This window comes from Gracilinanus agilis, chromosome 5 (genome assembly GCF_016433145.1).
Source record: "Gracilinanus agilis isolate LMUSP501 chromosome 5, AgileGrace, whole genome shotgun sequence".
Taxonomy (NCBI): Eukaryota; Metazoa; Chordata; class Mammalia; order Didelphimorphia; family Didelphidae; genus Gracilinanus; species Gracilinanus agilis.
Window position 1 is genome coordinate 260,077,657 of NC_058134.1, and position 13,648 is coordinate 260,091,304.

Genomic DNA, 13,648 nt, shown 5'->3' on the forward strand with positions numbered 1-13,648 from the left:
TTGGAGAACCAATTCAGCGGTGTCCCAGTCTCCTCTCCTGAGTCTCGGGTCCCCCGTTCGCATCCCCACTGTGCGGCCCAGCCTCAGCCTTGGCTCGTTCTCCCTGTTCTGTGCTGAGCAGACCCCGTTGTGCCTCTCCTTTGTCCCGTCACTTCTCCTCGAGCCTGGATAGCCGGCTCCGCACGTGATCATTTCATCCCCGCGGCCCCCTCCAAAGGGACCTCCGGACTCAGCGGCCTTCTCTGGATCCACGCCTGCCTTGGACGCCGCCATCCATCACCCGCTACCACCTGGCGCCGTCCTCTCTGCAGAGTTTTGGGACACGGCCCCCTCCTACCTCTCGGACCGCTCCTCCTCGGGCTCCTGCGCTGCGTCACATCAGCCCCCCGGAACCCTCACAGCCCCTCAAGGCTCTGTCCCCCGCGTCTTCTCAGCTCTCCTTCTGGGCTATTTCTCTGGACCCCCTCAGCTCCCAGGGTTCAGCGCCATCTCCCTTCCGAGGATTCTTCCCCTCCCCTCCCGCCCCGACCCTCAGCTGCCCTCTCATCTATCCCTTTGCTGTCCCGCAGACGTCCCGTGGCTCAAGTTTAGCCTGTGCGCAGCCTCAGGAGCCCTTCTCTGGCTTCCCCGTGAGGTGCAGCGCCTTACCGGCTCCCTGCCCTCAGCCTTGCCGCCCGGCGCCCTTCGGGATGCCTTACCCCGGCGCGTGACTCCCCACAACCGTGCAGGTACCCACGTGCAGAGAGCCGACATGTACACGCACACACATGTGCTCGCGTGTATGTATACGTGCGCTCTCATTTGTGTGATTAGATTCGTATGCAGCGTGTCACACCGTGACACTGGGCGACTAATAGGAGTGGAATATAGTAAGAATATCCCGAAACAGCATGTGGTATTTTACGTTAGACAGAACACGTGTTCTCTGGGCAGAAAACACAGGCGCGGTAAAGAAATGTAACAGATTACATGTTATAAATGAGTGAAAAAACATTTATGCACTTACTGGGTACAATCCCCCCCCCACACACACACACACACGTGCTAGAAAATTATAGAAAGTAAAAAATTATCTTAGTTTCTATTTACTGGAATCACTGTTAACAGATCATTTGTAAATAATTAAATGGCACAAGTGAATTTCATAATAATTAAACTGATAAGCAGGCAGCTAGAGGGCACACTGAATAGAGCCCTAGGTCTGGAAACAGGAAGAGAGCCAAGTTCAAATCCAACCTCAGACACTTACTAGGCACGTGACCCTGGACGAGCCATTTAACCTTTGTCTTAATTTCTTTGACTGTAAAATGGGCATAGTAATAGCACCTACCTAAATGGTGTTGTGAGGGTTAAGTGAGATAATTATTATTTGTAATATTATTTGTAACCTGACACAGTAGGTGCTATGTAAATGCTTATTCTCTCTGTTTCTGTCTCTGTCTCTGTCTGTCCATATCTTTCTCTATCTCTTCCTCCCTCCCTCCTCTCTCCTTCATTCAATCTCTCTGTCTCTGTCTCTGTCTCTGTCTCTATGCCTCTGTCTGTCTGTCTGTCTGTCTGTCTGTCTGTCTCTGTCTCTCTCTCACAATATTACAGATTTCTTTTTAATACCAGATTAATTTAATTAAATTCCAGGATCAGTAAGAACTCATTCCAAACTGCACCTCTTGTGCATCAAAGTCTTTCTATAAAATGCCAACCTGCCTTCTGAATTATCAGAGAAGATATCTAGTCCTGCTTTTTTTTTTTTTAAAGCTGATAATCCCAGTATTCTATAGGTGGAGGAAATCATTGTATAAGATGAATTTAAGCATATTTTCAAAATGCTTTCTATCAAAAAAAGGAACACAGTTTTGCCAATTTTTGATTTTTACATAACTAAAATTAAAGTCTATTTTATAGTCAAAATAGTGTATCTTTAAAAAAAAACACAAAAAACCCCTTATCTTCTTTCTTAGACTTGAAACTAAGTATTAGTACCAAGGCAGATGAGCAATAAGGGCCAGGCAATTCGGGTTAAGTGACTTGCCTAGGATTATATAGCTAGGAAGTGTCAGAGACCTGTTTGAACCCAGGACCTCCTGTCTCTCTCTCCTGGCTCTCTAGCTGTCCCTCAAAATGTAGCACTGATGTAGCAGCTTTTCTATAGACAATGAGAAGAGTAGTAATGATTTGTTGTGCTCTCCTTCATGTGCTGAAGTTTTAACATCCAAGCACTGATGGAGCCGGGTCAGAGTATGGCTAAGGGGAGCCCAGTTTGATTCCCTGCTCATTCCAATTGCACGTGGAGTAATTATATCACATGGGGGAGGAGAGAGTTCATGATTAGAGCCATTACGTGCATTTCTTTAAATTTTTATTTTTTTTATTTTTTTTATAATTTTTTTTTAAACCCTTACCTTCCATCTTGGAGTCAATACTGTGTATTGGCTCCAAGGCAGAAGAGTGGTAAGGGTAGGCAATGGGGGTCAAGTGACTTGCCCAGGATCACACAGCTGGGAAGTGTCTGAGTTCAGATTTGAAACTAGGACCTCCCGTCTCTAGGCCTGGCTCTCAATCCACTGAGCTACCCACCTGCCCCCCATTTCTTTAAATTAAAAAAAAATTAAATACTCTATTTTTTCCAATGACATGTAAATACAATTTTTACTATCCATTTAAAATAATTTTGAGTCCCCAATTCTCTCTCCCTCATCGTCCCCTCTCCCCTTACTGAAAAGGGAGGCAATTTGATAGGTTATACATGTGCAGTCATGTAAAACATAACTTCCTTATTAGTCACGTTACCATTACATAGGAATTGTGGGTAATTAATATTGATGGAAAAAATTAAGATTTATTCAAATTCTCTGTTAACCAATATACTCATATATTTTACTTGTAACAGATCAAAATGACTTCATTGCACAGTAAAATTTTAGCTATAAAACAGATAAATTGAAGAGGCAAATGATTATTGTCATCACAAAAATGATTTTTTTCCACTAAAAGAGTCTCCACAGTATCTAAATAACCTGTTTACTTCCAGCTGTAATTTAGTTTGGTAGCTTTTGTTGTGATGATTATTTAAAAGATGTATTTAAATTACAGAGCTTATTGGTTTTAATTTCTAGGACTTTGAGATTTTGTGGTCAATTCTGGATATCAATGGTAATGGTCAAGTTGATTGCAGAGAATTCAGACATGCCATTTTTGGTGAAATGAATGAATACAGAAAAACATTTCTTCGAAAAGTAAGTTTTCTTTAAGCAACCTTTCAAAATGATTATATCAAATAGAGAATTAGATTCTTCATCAATATTTGAGAAATTAAAATATTTTGTTTATTTCTTTTGGATTTGTAATGGAATTGATCACATGGTATCTTTAATATAGATATTTACAAGCATAACAAGCTGGTTTTTGCAGTGCTTATGTTAGATATTAAGATGGAAGCTAAACATCCTTTTGCTCTTAGAGGAATTTGGGTTTGGTATGGTGGCACATGCCTTTAATCTTTGCTACTAAGGTCGCTGAACCTGTTGAGTTCATTGGATGTCACTTGGCTGGTTGGGCGTCTGCCCTAAGTTTGGCACTAATGTGGTGAGCTACTGGCAGAGGGAGGAGGACATCAGGCAGCTCAAAGAAGGCTGTACTGCCCCAGGCCAAAAGCATAGCAGGTCAAAGCCTCCGTGCTCATCGACAGTGAGATTGGGGCCCCTCACCGAACGCTATATTTCCAGCACGGGTGACATTGGGAGACACACTCTCAAAAACATTAATAACAGCCATAACAAATGAGAGCTTTGGAAAAAGTTGCCAAAATGGTAAAAAAGAATACTGAATTTTGAGTCAAAAGACCTTAACTGTAATCTCAGTCCTTTTATTTTTTTGTGTAACCTTGAACATAGCATTGAAAAGGACTCAATAACTTCCAAGATTCCTACAACTGTATGGCAAGAGTGACTAGTGCCCAGGCATTTCATTACTTGGAATGGGGACTCTTCTTCATTTTAGTAATAGAAGTAAGCGTTGACCAAATCTGGGTTCTTCACTCTTTTAAAAATCCTGGACAACCCTGGGCAAGTCCCTTAACCCCCATTGCCTACCCTTTATCACTCTTCTGCCTCACAGCCAATACACAGTATTGACTCCAAGACAGAAGGGAAGGGTTTAAAAAAAAATCCTGGACATCTTCACTCTTTTGAGTATAATATGGGAGATTCTAATTTGGACCTTTCTGATTCTATGTTCTCTGACTGCTCTGGAGTCTTTAGCTGCTAGTTCAATGTTACTGCTCTGTCACTATTAGAGAATCAATCCTCCCACCACCTTTCTAGGAAATTACCTCTGATTCATTCTTGCCACAGAAGACTTTTTCCAGGAAGCTATTCCATGATTACTATAATTCGAGGATCAGTGACAGACAACTACATTCTAGATTCATTGCCTCCTTCCTCTCATTATTGTCCTTTTCCTCTATTGAGTTGAGTTGATTGTTCGTCTTCTTCAAGTAGGAGAGGGAAATTAGATAGGTACAACCAAGCCCTGACTGAAGTGGACCCTCTGTTCATTACTGTGATTCTTGGTAGCAATTTCCAGTAGACTTATCTGAGCAATTATATGGGAGATTAATCCCAGCCTGAAAAGTGAAATCTTTACTGACCAGGAAACTACTTTCAGCTAACAAATTTTCCATTTGCCAGTTCTATAAAGGTAGAGTAGAAGCATACAACAAACACAAGACTAACACGCTCTGTCTTCCTGTTGCTGAGTTTGAAATCCTGTGTTCTGCCATTTCACCTGCAATATGGTAGCAGGAGTATGGCTGGGAAGGGAGATTGTTGCTTCCACTTTTTTTCTCTTCCTTCCCCCAGTGATTCTTTAGACCTTCTGTCCTCGGGGAGACTGAGGAGATGCATTGTAGCTTTTCTTAGTGAAAGAGTGGGAAAAGAATAAGTATTTATTAAATCTGTGCCAGACATTGGGCTAAAACACTTTAGGAATAATGTCTCATTTTGTCCTCACAACAACTTCTTATCCTCACTTGATGATTGAGGAAACGCTTAGTTTCTTTCTCTGTTTCTCTCTCTGTAAGTGTCTGAGGCTGAATTCAAATTTGAGTCTCTCTGAACCAGACCCAGTGCTCTATTCTGCACTAGTCGGCTTCCTCTGCAGAGGGAAGAAAAGATAGAATTGTGATTTTCAAAATGTAGTTGTAGTAGTTATTCTGAGATAGTATCTTATATAAGTCAAGATGGCTCTTGTTATTTGCAAAATAAGAATATTATTAACTCCTATCTAACTGGTAGAAGGAGGATCCTCATATCCTTAAGATCTTTTCTGTTATTTAGAGTCATGTTGAACACAATAACTATTATGATTGATAACTATTAGATACCTGTATTAATTGAGTGATACTGTATTTAATAATTTGCATAATAGCCACAATCTCTGTGCTATAAGCAATGATGAGCAGATTAATTTTTGTTTTTAACTTGCAAAGAACTACATGAGATAGTGAAGAGTGAAATATGTAAACCAAGAAAACATTATATACAGTTACAGATTTAATATTTGAAGAATAACTCGGAAATATTCACCTCTGGAGAATGAAATGAAAAATGGAAACACGGGAGACAATTTATATGTACATGCTTGTGCGATTTGGAGAGAGAAAAAAAATATCCACAACCTCATTTTTCTAGTTACACACCCTCTACCAGTAAAGTTACATAAGTTTATTATCATCATAGATAGACCATCTAGATCTAGAAGAGACCTTAGACATCATCTAGTCCAATTCCATCATTTTACAGATGATGATGCTAAAGTGTCTACAGAGGTTAAGACTTGTCTAAAGTTTGAGTAGGTGAAGTTAGGCAGAGGCCAGATAGATTTTTCTGGCTGTACCTGTCCTGTTCCCTGCCCTAAATGCCATTTTAAAACTTTAGGAACACCTTGTTTAAAGCAAAACCAAAATTATTTACTTACTATTTCCTGTGATTTGGGGCTAATTGTTATCATTTTCTATTTGTTTAGGCCTATATGAAATTAGACTTCACCAAAACTGGTAGCGTGGACATGGTAGAAATTAGAAAATTCTATTGTGCAAAGAAACATCCTTATGTAATAGCAGGTAAGTGATAGAAGCTCAAATACATCTGTTTTATAGGCAGTTATTTACATCCATAATGTTGTGGTAATTTGTTGTAATTTATTGTTAGCTGTTAATATTCTTAGTCTGAAGTTGAGGCCCTGTTTGCCCATTTTTGAAATTTTCTGAAAGTGGTACTGTTGTCTTTTTTTCCCCTTCAGAATATTTTATTCCAAATCTATTTAGTCCACAGATTTTTATTTTCTGCTAAGGAACTAATTGGATGGGAATTTGTATAATCAAAAGCAAAGTAGACAGTAAAGTTGGGCCCATCTACATAAATATTTCTCTCTACCTTCATAGCTAAAGATCAGGTGGAGAAAAAGGAAAGATCATTTACTCAGATGCATGAGTATGATCACCTCTTTGTTAAAATGAACATATATGAGCAGCTGTAGATATACAATTGTTTTAACACAGGTTGAAATTCTCTCTTTTATTCTTCAAACCAGAGTTATTGTAATTATTTTGGTTTTCTATATAAATTCATCCCAGACTTAAAATGGTTTGGATTATTATGCTTTGAAACATGAGGTTAAAAATTACAAAATTGATAAATATATTGAAAGCAAATTATTATTCCCATTTTCTAATTGTCCCATTTTAAGTCACATCACCTTTTTTACCTGCAACCTGGAATTTGATGTGAGGTAATTTGTCTTGTTGCCAAATTGTCTTTGGTCTTTGATTTGTTGGTTGACTTAAATACAAAAGTGATAACATTTTAGGGCAAAGTTTATACTGGCAATTTGGGAAAACATTTAAAAAAGTTTTTAACGTCCTTTTATCTTAGATTACTAACCATCTTGACTTGGCATCTAGTCTCTAAATGAGTTGGTGTTCTTGCTGTCTCTTATGAATGATTTGGCTTAAAAGTTGGATGAGATATAAGGAGAGAGAACAGTACCTTTTAACCCTCTCCTTCTCCTCTTTATCTATCCCTTCACAAAGAACTTGGAATCTTTTAGTCTAGGAAACTAATATTCATTGTGGCATTACCAGGGCTATCTGACTGTAATGAAGTCCTTTCAAGGACTTACCTTTGGTAAAAACCACTCAAAGTCACCAATAACAGGATTTTTCTAATTAGGAGTCTCTTTTAAGAAATATTGTTTTGCTGTTACATGACTTAAGTGAATTTGAACTATCCAGGTTTGGGATAAATGAAGGAAAGGAATATTGATAAAGGCATATTTATTGAAAGCCTTTCTCTTCCAGAGGCAGCAAAGGCTTAAAACACTCGAAGGATGACTAAGATGGTGGGAGGAGGAGAGACTGATGGCAGATTTTCATAGACTTCCATTGGAGAGTCTTGGAGAGGACTGAGTTTCCTTTTATTGCTTCCCTTGCATTATCGGCTATAGCTACTTACCCACCTAAAGAAAAATACAGAGTAGAGCCCCCACAGAGAAAAAAACAGCCTCCTTTTCCCTAATATAAATAGACTGGACCAGCCTGAAAAGAATTGAGGGTGGTCCCTTGCATATGAGGAGAGGGCTGCTTGAGCCAGTGGTTTCTTCCTTTTGGAACTGGCCCAGGATGTTTTGGTCAAAGTGAAAGCAGATTATAGCTATAGTTCACAAATGTGAGATATATATGACTTTTATAGTCTTCTATAAAATTGGCTCTCCCAAGATCATTATTCAGTAATGCCTTATTAATCCAGTATGATCAGGGAATGAAATATTTTAATAAATGAATTTTCTAGATAACAGAAGCTTATCCTTTTAAACAATAGCCCTTTAATTTCTTATCTTTTTTGATAGAAAGCATTATAAAATTTATAAATCCTTGCCTCATTAAACATCAAATGCTAACCATAGCTTTTTTAATTTTTTTTATTTTAAACCCTTAACTTCTGTGTATTGACTTATAGGGGGAAGAGTGGTAAGGATGGGCAATGGGGGTCAAGTGACTTGCCCAGGGTCACACAGCTGGGAAGTGTCTGAGGCCGGATTTGAACCTAGGACCTCTTGTCTCTAGGCCTGGCTCTCAATCCACTGAGCTGCCCAGCTGCCCCCTAACCATAGCTTTTTAATATTCTCTTGATGATCTAGAGTCATAGGATCATATGATTTATAAGCTTGTAAAACCTATAACTGGAGTTATTAGCCTTTTGTGCCCTGGGACCTTTGACAGTCTAGGGAAGCCTCTGTGCTCCTCCTCAGAATAATGTTTTTTTTTAAATATATAAAATAAAATACATAGGATTTCAAAGGATGTATTTTGAAAAGATGTTGAATTTAATTGATATTATTTCAGAATATAGCTATTATGAAATATAGCCACTATGGCCAATTATATTGAAATAGTAAAACAAATAAGACCAATTAGTTAATGGTTATATTAATGTTAACATAATATAATATAATTAATTATATAATTGTAAATTATATAATTTATATATAATAAAATATAAATGATATAATGAATATAGTTAATGGTCATATTAAGAGCCCTCAAGTTGGATGTTATCTATTCTAATATTCTTCCTTTTATATATAAAGAAACTGAGTCCCAGGGACATGTCCCTTGCCCAAGGTTCAATAGGTAATGACATTCAGGATCTGAACCAACCATTTGGTCCTTATTAGGAACATTGCACTATGCACTCCTTCTCTTCATTTTATTGAGCAATGCAGAAATAGTGGGTCCTATACTAAATGGCCCCAGAATGCAATTCTTTTTAAAATTCTCCTGTTTCCTTTACTGCCATGTGCATTATTGAAGCAGATTGCTCTTCTCTTCCCCCACTGTGCCTCTAATTTGCTACATCTGAGCTACTGTAGTCAATTTTATTCTTTGTGATATTATGTGATGCTTACCATGGCCAGCACCTACTCATTTGTCTTTTGAAGAAAATATTTGTGACATAGACACAAGTGGCAGGTTTGATATAATCTAGAATTCTTTGCCCTCTCTCATTTTTTTTATAAACCACAATTTCCCCCATACTTCTGCTTATCTCTTTTACCACATTTTATTGAAGTCACCAACTCTCAGTGTGTTTTAGTTTTATTTTGGTGCATATTATCAAATTTTCTCCAAGAATTTTTCTACCCCCTTTAGCCTCAGCAACTGATATTGGTGTGTAAGCTGCAATTATTTTTATGGTGATCTTTCTTATAAATACTTATAATACTGAAATATGTGGCCCATGTAATATTTCTTCTAGTCATTGGGAATAGGATAAAACCCACTCGGCCAAACTCACATTGCTTCTTCAAGGAGTATTTGTGAATCATCTCCTGAAAATGTCTTTCTTTCTGCTGGCTTCATTTATATCAGGAGTTCTTACTTCTTTGTTTATCTTGGATGCTTTTTGCAGTCTGGTAAAGCCTATGGAACCCTATATGAGAATGTTTGTTGCCTACATTTAAAAATGAAGGAAATACTAACTCTTGATTAGTGATTATAAATATCACATATTTATAAATTATAAAATATAAGACAATAAAAAGTTATAAATATAAAAATATAAATGGAAAATAAAGATTCCATTTCTTCCTCTCCCCTCTTACATGTTCATGGACCTCTGAAATTTATCCATGAATCCTTTGAAAGGGTGGGATGGTGGGAGTCTGTGTGCTCCAGGCTGAGAACCCCTGGTTTATAGCGAGAATGTTCAAATTGATAAGAACTAGCTGCTCTAGCAATAACAAATGGAAAGAGCCTCACTGGTGGTGACTGGGCAGGAATCTCTCACACCAAGTACAAACAATCAAACTGAAGTTTCCAGGAAGTCTAAAAATGATGTGATTCTAGGCACCATCTGGGCCATTTCCCAACACTGCCGTTATCCCTACAGAAGCATATGGAGCTACATAGCACTTACGCCCATTGAAAATATTTTCTGACTTTCATGGGGTTCCATGGTCAAAAGAATTCCTCATTAGATAGCCAGTCTACTGGTGACGGGCCTCTGTGTGATAAATAAGGATGGTTCTTGGAGAATATTCAGTCTTACCAGAACTGCATTCAAGGATTTGAGATAGCACGATTGGAGGCTGCATTTGACTTCATATGTTCCTGATTTTAGGTCCAGTGCTCTATCCACTGGACCACTTAACTATCTCTGGCCACAGCCCATGTGAATGAATATTAAGTTGTTTTTTGTTTGTTTTTAATTTGGAAATTTTAATTAATTAATTAAGAATGTTTTTCCATGGTTACATGATTCATGATGAACATTAAGTTGTAATGAAAGCAGTTTAACCTATTTTTATTTCCTTATGGAGATTGCCAATAGTTTATTATCTTAAAATATCAGAATTGGAAGAGATCTTTTGGGTCATTTATTCTAAACCATACCAGAAACAGAATCTCCTCTATAACAGTTCCAACAAATGGTCTTAGAGCCTCTGAGGATCTTTAATTTTCAAGATGTTTTTCCTTCCATTGAGAAAAAAAAATCTGCTTCTTTTCAGTTTTTAGTCCTTCTTTTACTCTCTGGGACCAAAGAGATCAGATCTAAGATTTAACCATGTGGTAGTAGGAATCCACTTCCATCAGAGTTATGTCCCAAGTAATAACTGAACTTTTTTTAAAAAAATCAAATTACATGTCACTTCATTCTGTTCAGGTTTTTTGTCTCTGCTCTAACCCAGGTTGGGCTACTCAACCCACTCTTTTCAGCACTAAAAGAGCCAGTTGCCACTTCCAACTGTCTATCCTATTATGTCTCTTATCTTGTTTCCTTTTCCCCCTATTCATCTGTTTCTTTTCTCCTCTTTCCAAGGAGTTTTGTCCTCATGCCTGTGTCTTTATTAGATGGCCAGAATATAGATTGAAATGTTGACAAGAACTTGCTTTTTATATTTATTTTTTATCTTTCCCTCTTACTCTTAATTCAGACAGATGATTGAAGCATTTTGTCTTTTTTTCCCCCAAAATCTACCTCCTCTAAAAAACTTGGCTCATAATTATAATATTTTGGGATATATAAGCATTTGGTAAGAAAAAGAAAGCTTCCTTTTCCATTTTGATGACAGAAGAACATATATTGAGCTTTATGGATCTTATAACACTAGAAAAAAAGCAAAATTAAACTTTTCATCACATATATTGTGACTAGTACTTTACCTGTAGATCTCTCCAGCATATGGATTGTTTACAGTTAGCAGTCACTTACAAATTAAACTTTTATGCAACATATTGACAGTTTCTAGGAAACCATCTCGTTTTCTTTGACTTAAATGTCCCATCAAAGAAAAAAACTCTGTAACACTTAATAAAAATCAGACTTCCAAAAGGCATTTCTGTTTAATGGCACTGGAAAACATTATTGGCAGAGTGGAAATTTGCTGGTCTCTAAGACATATCAGCAAAGCCTGATTTCAGTTGCAGGTAAGAAAAGGCCATTTCCCTAAAAGTACAAGATTCTTCTTTAAATTGTAATTTGGAAAAAAAATGCTTGAAACTAAGTAATGATATCGAGATTTGTTTGATACATATCATAATAGGTGAAGCTAATTTTAGGAAGCATATCATATTTATGACATAGACATTCAAAACAAAACTATCCTGCACATACATTCTTTTTAAAGCATACACACAAACTTAATGTTTATGGCATTATATTGTAGTTGGAAAAGTTGGGGTTATACAACTTGGCTTGGAATCTTGACTCTGTCAACTTATTATCTCTGTGACCTTAGAGAAGTCACTTAATGTCTCTGGGTCTCAATTTTCTCATTTATAAAAAAGGGGAGATTGAACTATCCGGGTTTCCTTCCAACTCTATATCTATGACACTATTATCCTGATTTTCCATCTTTCTGATATCTTCAACTATTTAGGCTATATTTATTTAAAAATAACAGCAGAGGATTTGTGGCTTTGTCATTTTATTTATTTTTCTGTTACCCTTTACTTTCTATCTTAGAATCAACACTATGTATTGATTCTAAGGCAGAAGAGCAGTATGGGCTAGAGCCAGTGGTTCCCAAACTTTTTTTGGCCTACTGCCCCCTTTCCAGAAAAAATTACTTAGCACCCCTGGAAGTTAATTTTTAAAAAATTTTAATAGCAATTAATAAGAAAGATAAATGCACCTATGGCCATCACCGCTTCCCTGGATTGCTGCAGCACCCACCAGGGGGCAGTAGCGCCTACTTTGGGAATCACTGGGCTAGACAAAGGGGAGTAAGTGACTTAATGTTCTAGAAATTTCATTTCTCCAAATGAATTTTATTATTTTAAAGAAGTTTTATTCAAAACTCGAGCCTTCTGTCTTCATGTCTATACTGAATATCGTTGGGAAGGGAGAAGAGAGATAAGGACTAGGCAATCTGGATTAAGTGACTTTCCCAGGGTCACCTAGCTAGGAAGTGTAGGGGGCCAGATGGCCACCTGGCAGCCTCTAAAGAAGTTCTTGAAAATATCCTTTTGGTAATTGGACTAGTGTAGAAGTAAAAGTATTAAATAATTTCGGTAGCATTGCCATTTTTATTGTATTGGTATGACCTACTCATGAGTACTGAATATTCTAAGTCAATTTATTCTTTAAGAAGTTTTTAAAAATTGTTTATATAAGTTAGTTTATATAATTTAATAATTTATATAATTTAATTATATATAATTTTATATATATACAATAATATATCATATATAACTTAATTGTTTATATAATTTAATAGTTTATGTGAGTATTTTTTGTGCCCCAACAGATTGCTAATTATTTTAGGCATTTTATAAGTACTTTGAGTGGTATTACTCTTTCTGTTATAGCCTTTGTGTTTTGTTACTATTATACAGAAATATTGTTAATTTTAGCTTTATTTTTTAGCCTACATTCTTGATAAAGATATTGTTTCAATTAGCAGCTTGGCTGATTGTCTAGTTATATCTAAATAAACAAATGTGTCATTAGCAAATGAATAGTTTTTATTGTCTCTGTCTGCCTCATACCTTTAATTTCTTTCCCTCCAATGCTTTTTAGTTACAAAGTCTTTTCATGTATTTCTCATTAGTTATCACAATAATTTTGTGGAATAGGTCATTGAAATCTCTATTAACTCCATTTTACACATAAGAAAACTGAGGTTCAGAGAGATTCACAGGATCATAGACCTTTAGCTAGATGGCAATTAAGTCCAATCCACTCTTACAGAGGAGGAAACTGAGATCCAGAAGTTTCAATGATTTATCTGAAGTCTCACTAAGTTGTTGATTTAAATGCCCACATTCTGATCCCAACTTTTTGCACTTTAACACACTTTCCATTTTAATCCTCTTTTGATAAGAGCCGGTGGACTCCAACTCTGGGACCCTCTGTATCTCTTTTATAGGAATGCCTGTGTGTGTCATACACACACACACACTCTTTGGCTATTTCTCTTTCCCTGTCTTTTCTCCTTTCTTTTCCTCCTCCTCCTCTTCTTCCTCTTCGTCCTCCTCCTCCTCTTCTTCCTCTTCGTCCTCCTCCTCCTCTTCCTCCTCCTCCTTCTCTTCCTTTTCCTCCTCCTCTTCCTTCTCCTCCTCCTCTTCCTTTTCTTCCTCCTCCTCCTTCTT

General features: G+C 37.1%; 1 protein-coding gene across 1 annotated transcript in view; it reads left to right on the forward strand.

The window, feature by feature from the left end:
* The window catches only part of CAPS2 (calcyphosine 2), a 119,093-nt gene that overhangs the window by 49,821 nt on the left and 55,624 nt on the right, over positions 1-13,648 (forward strand). Inside the window, exons 15-16 of the mRNA XM_044679188.1 lie at positions 3,114-3,233; positions 6,022-6,118. Of these exons, the coding sequence (XP_044535123.1) occupies positions 3,114-3,233; positions 6,022-6,118 (217 nt within the window). The remainder of the gene's footprint in view (positions 1-3,113; positions 3,234-6,021; positions 6,119-13,648) is intronic.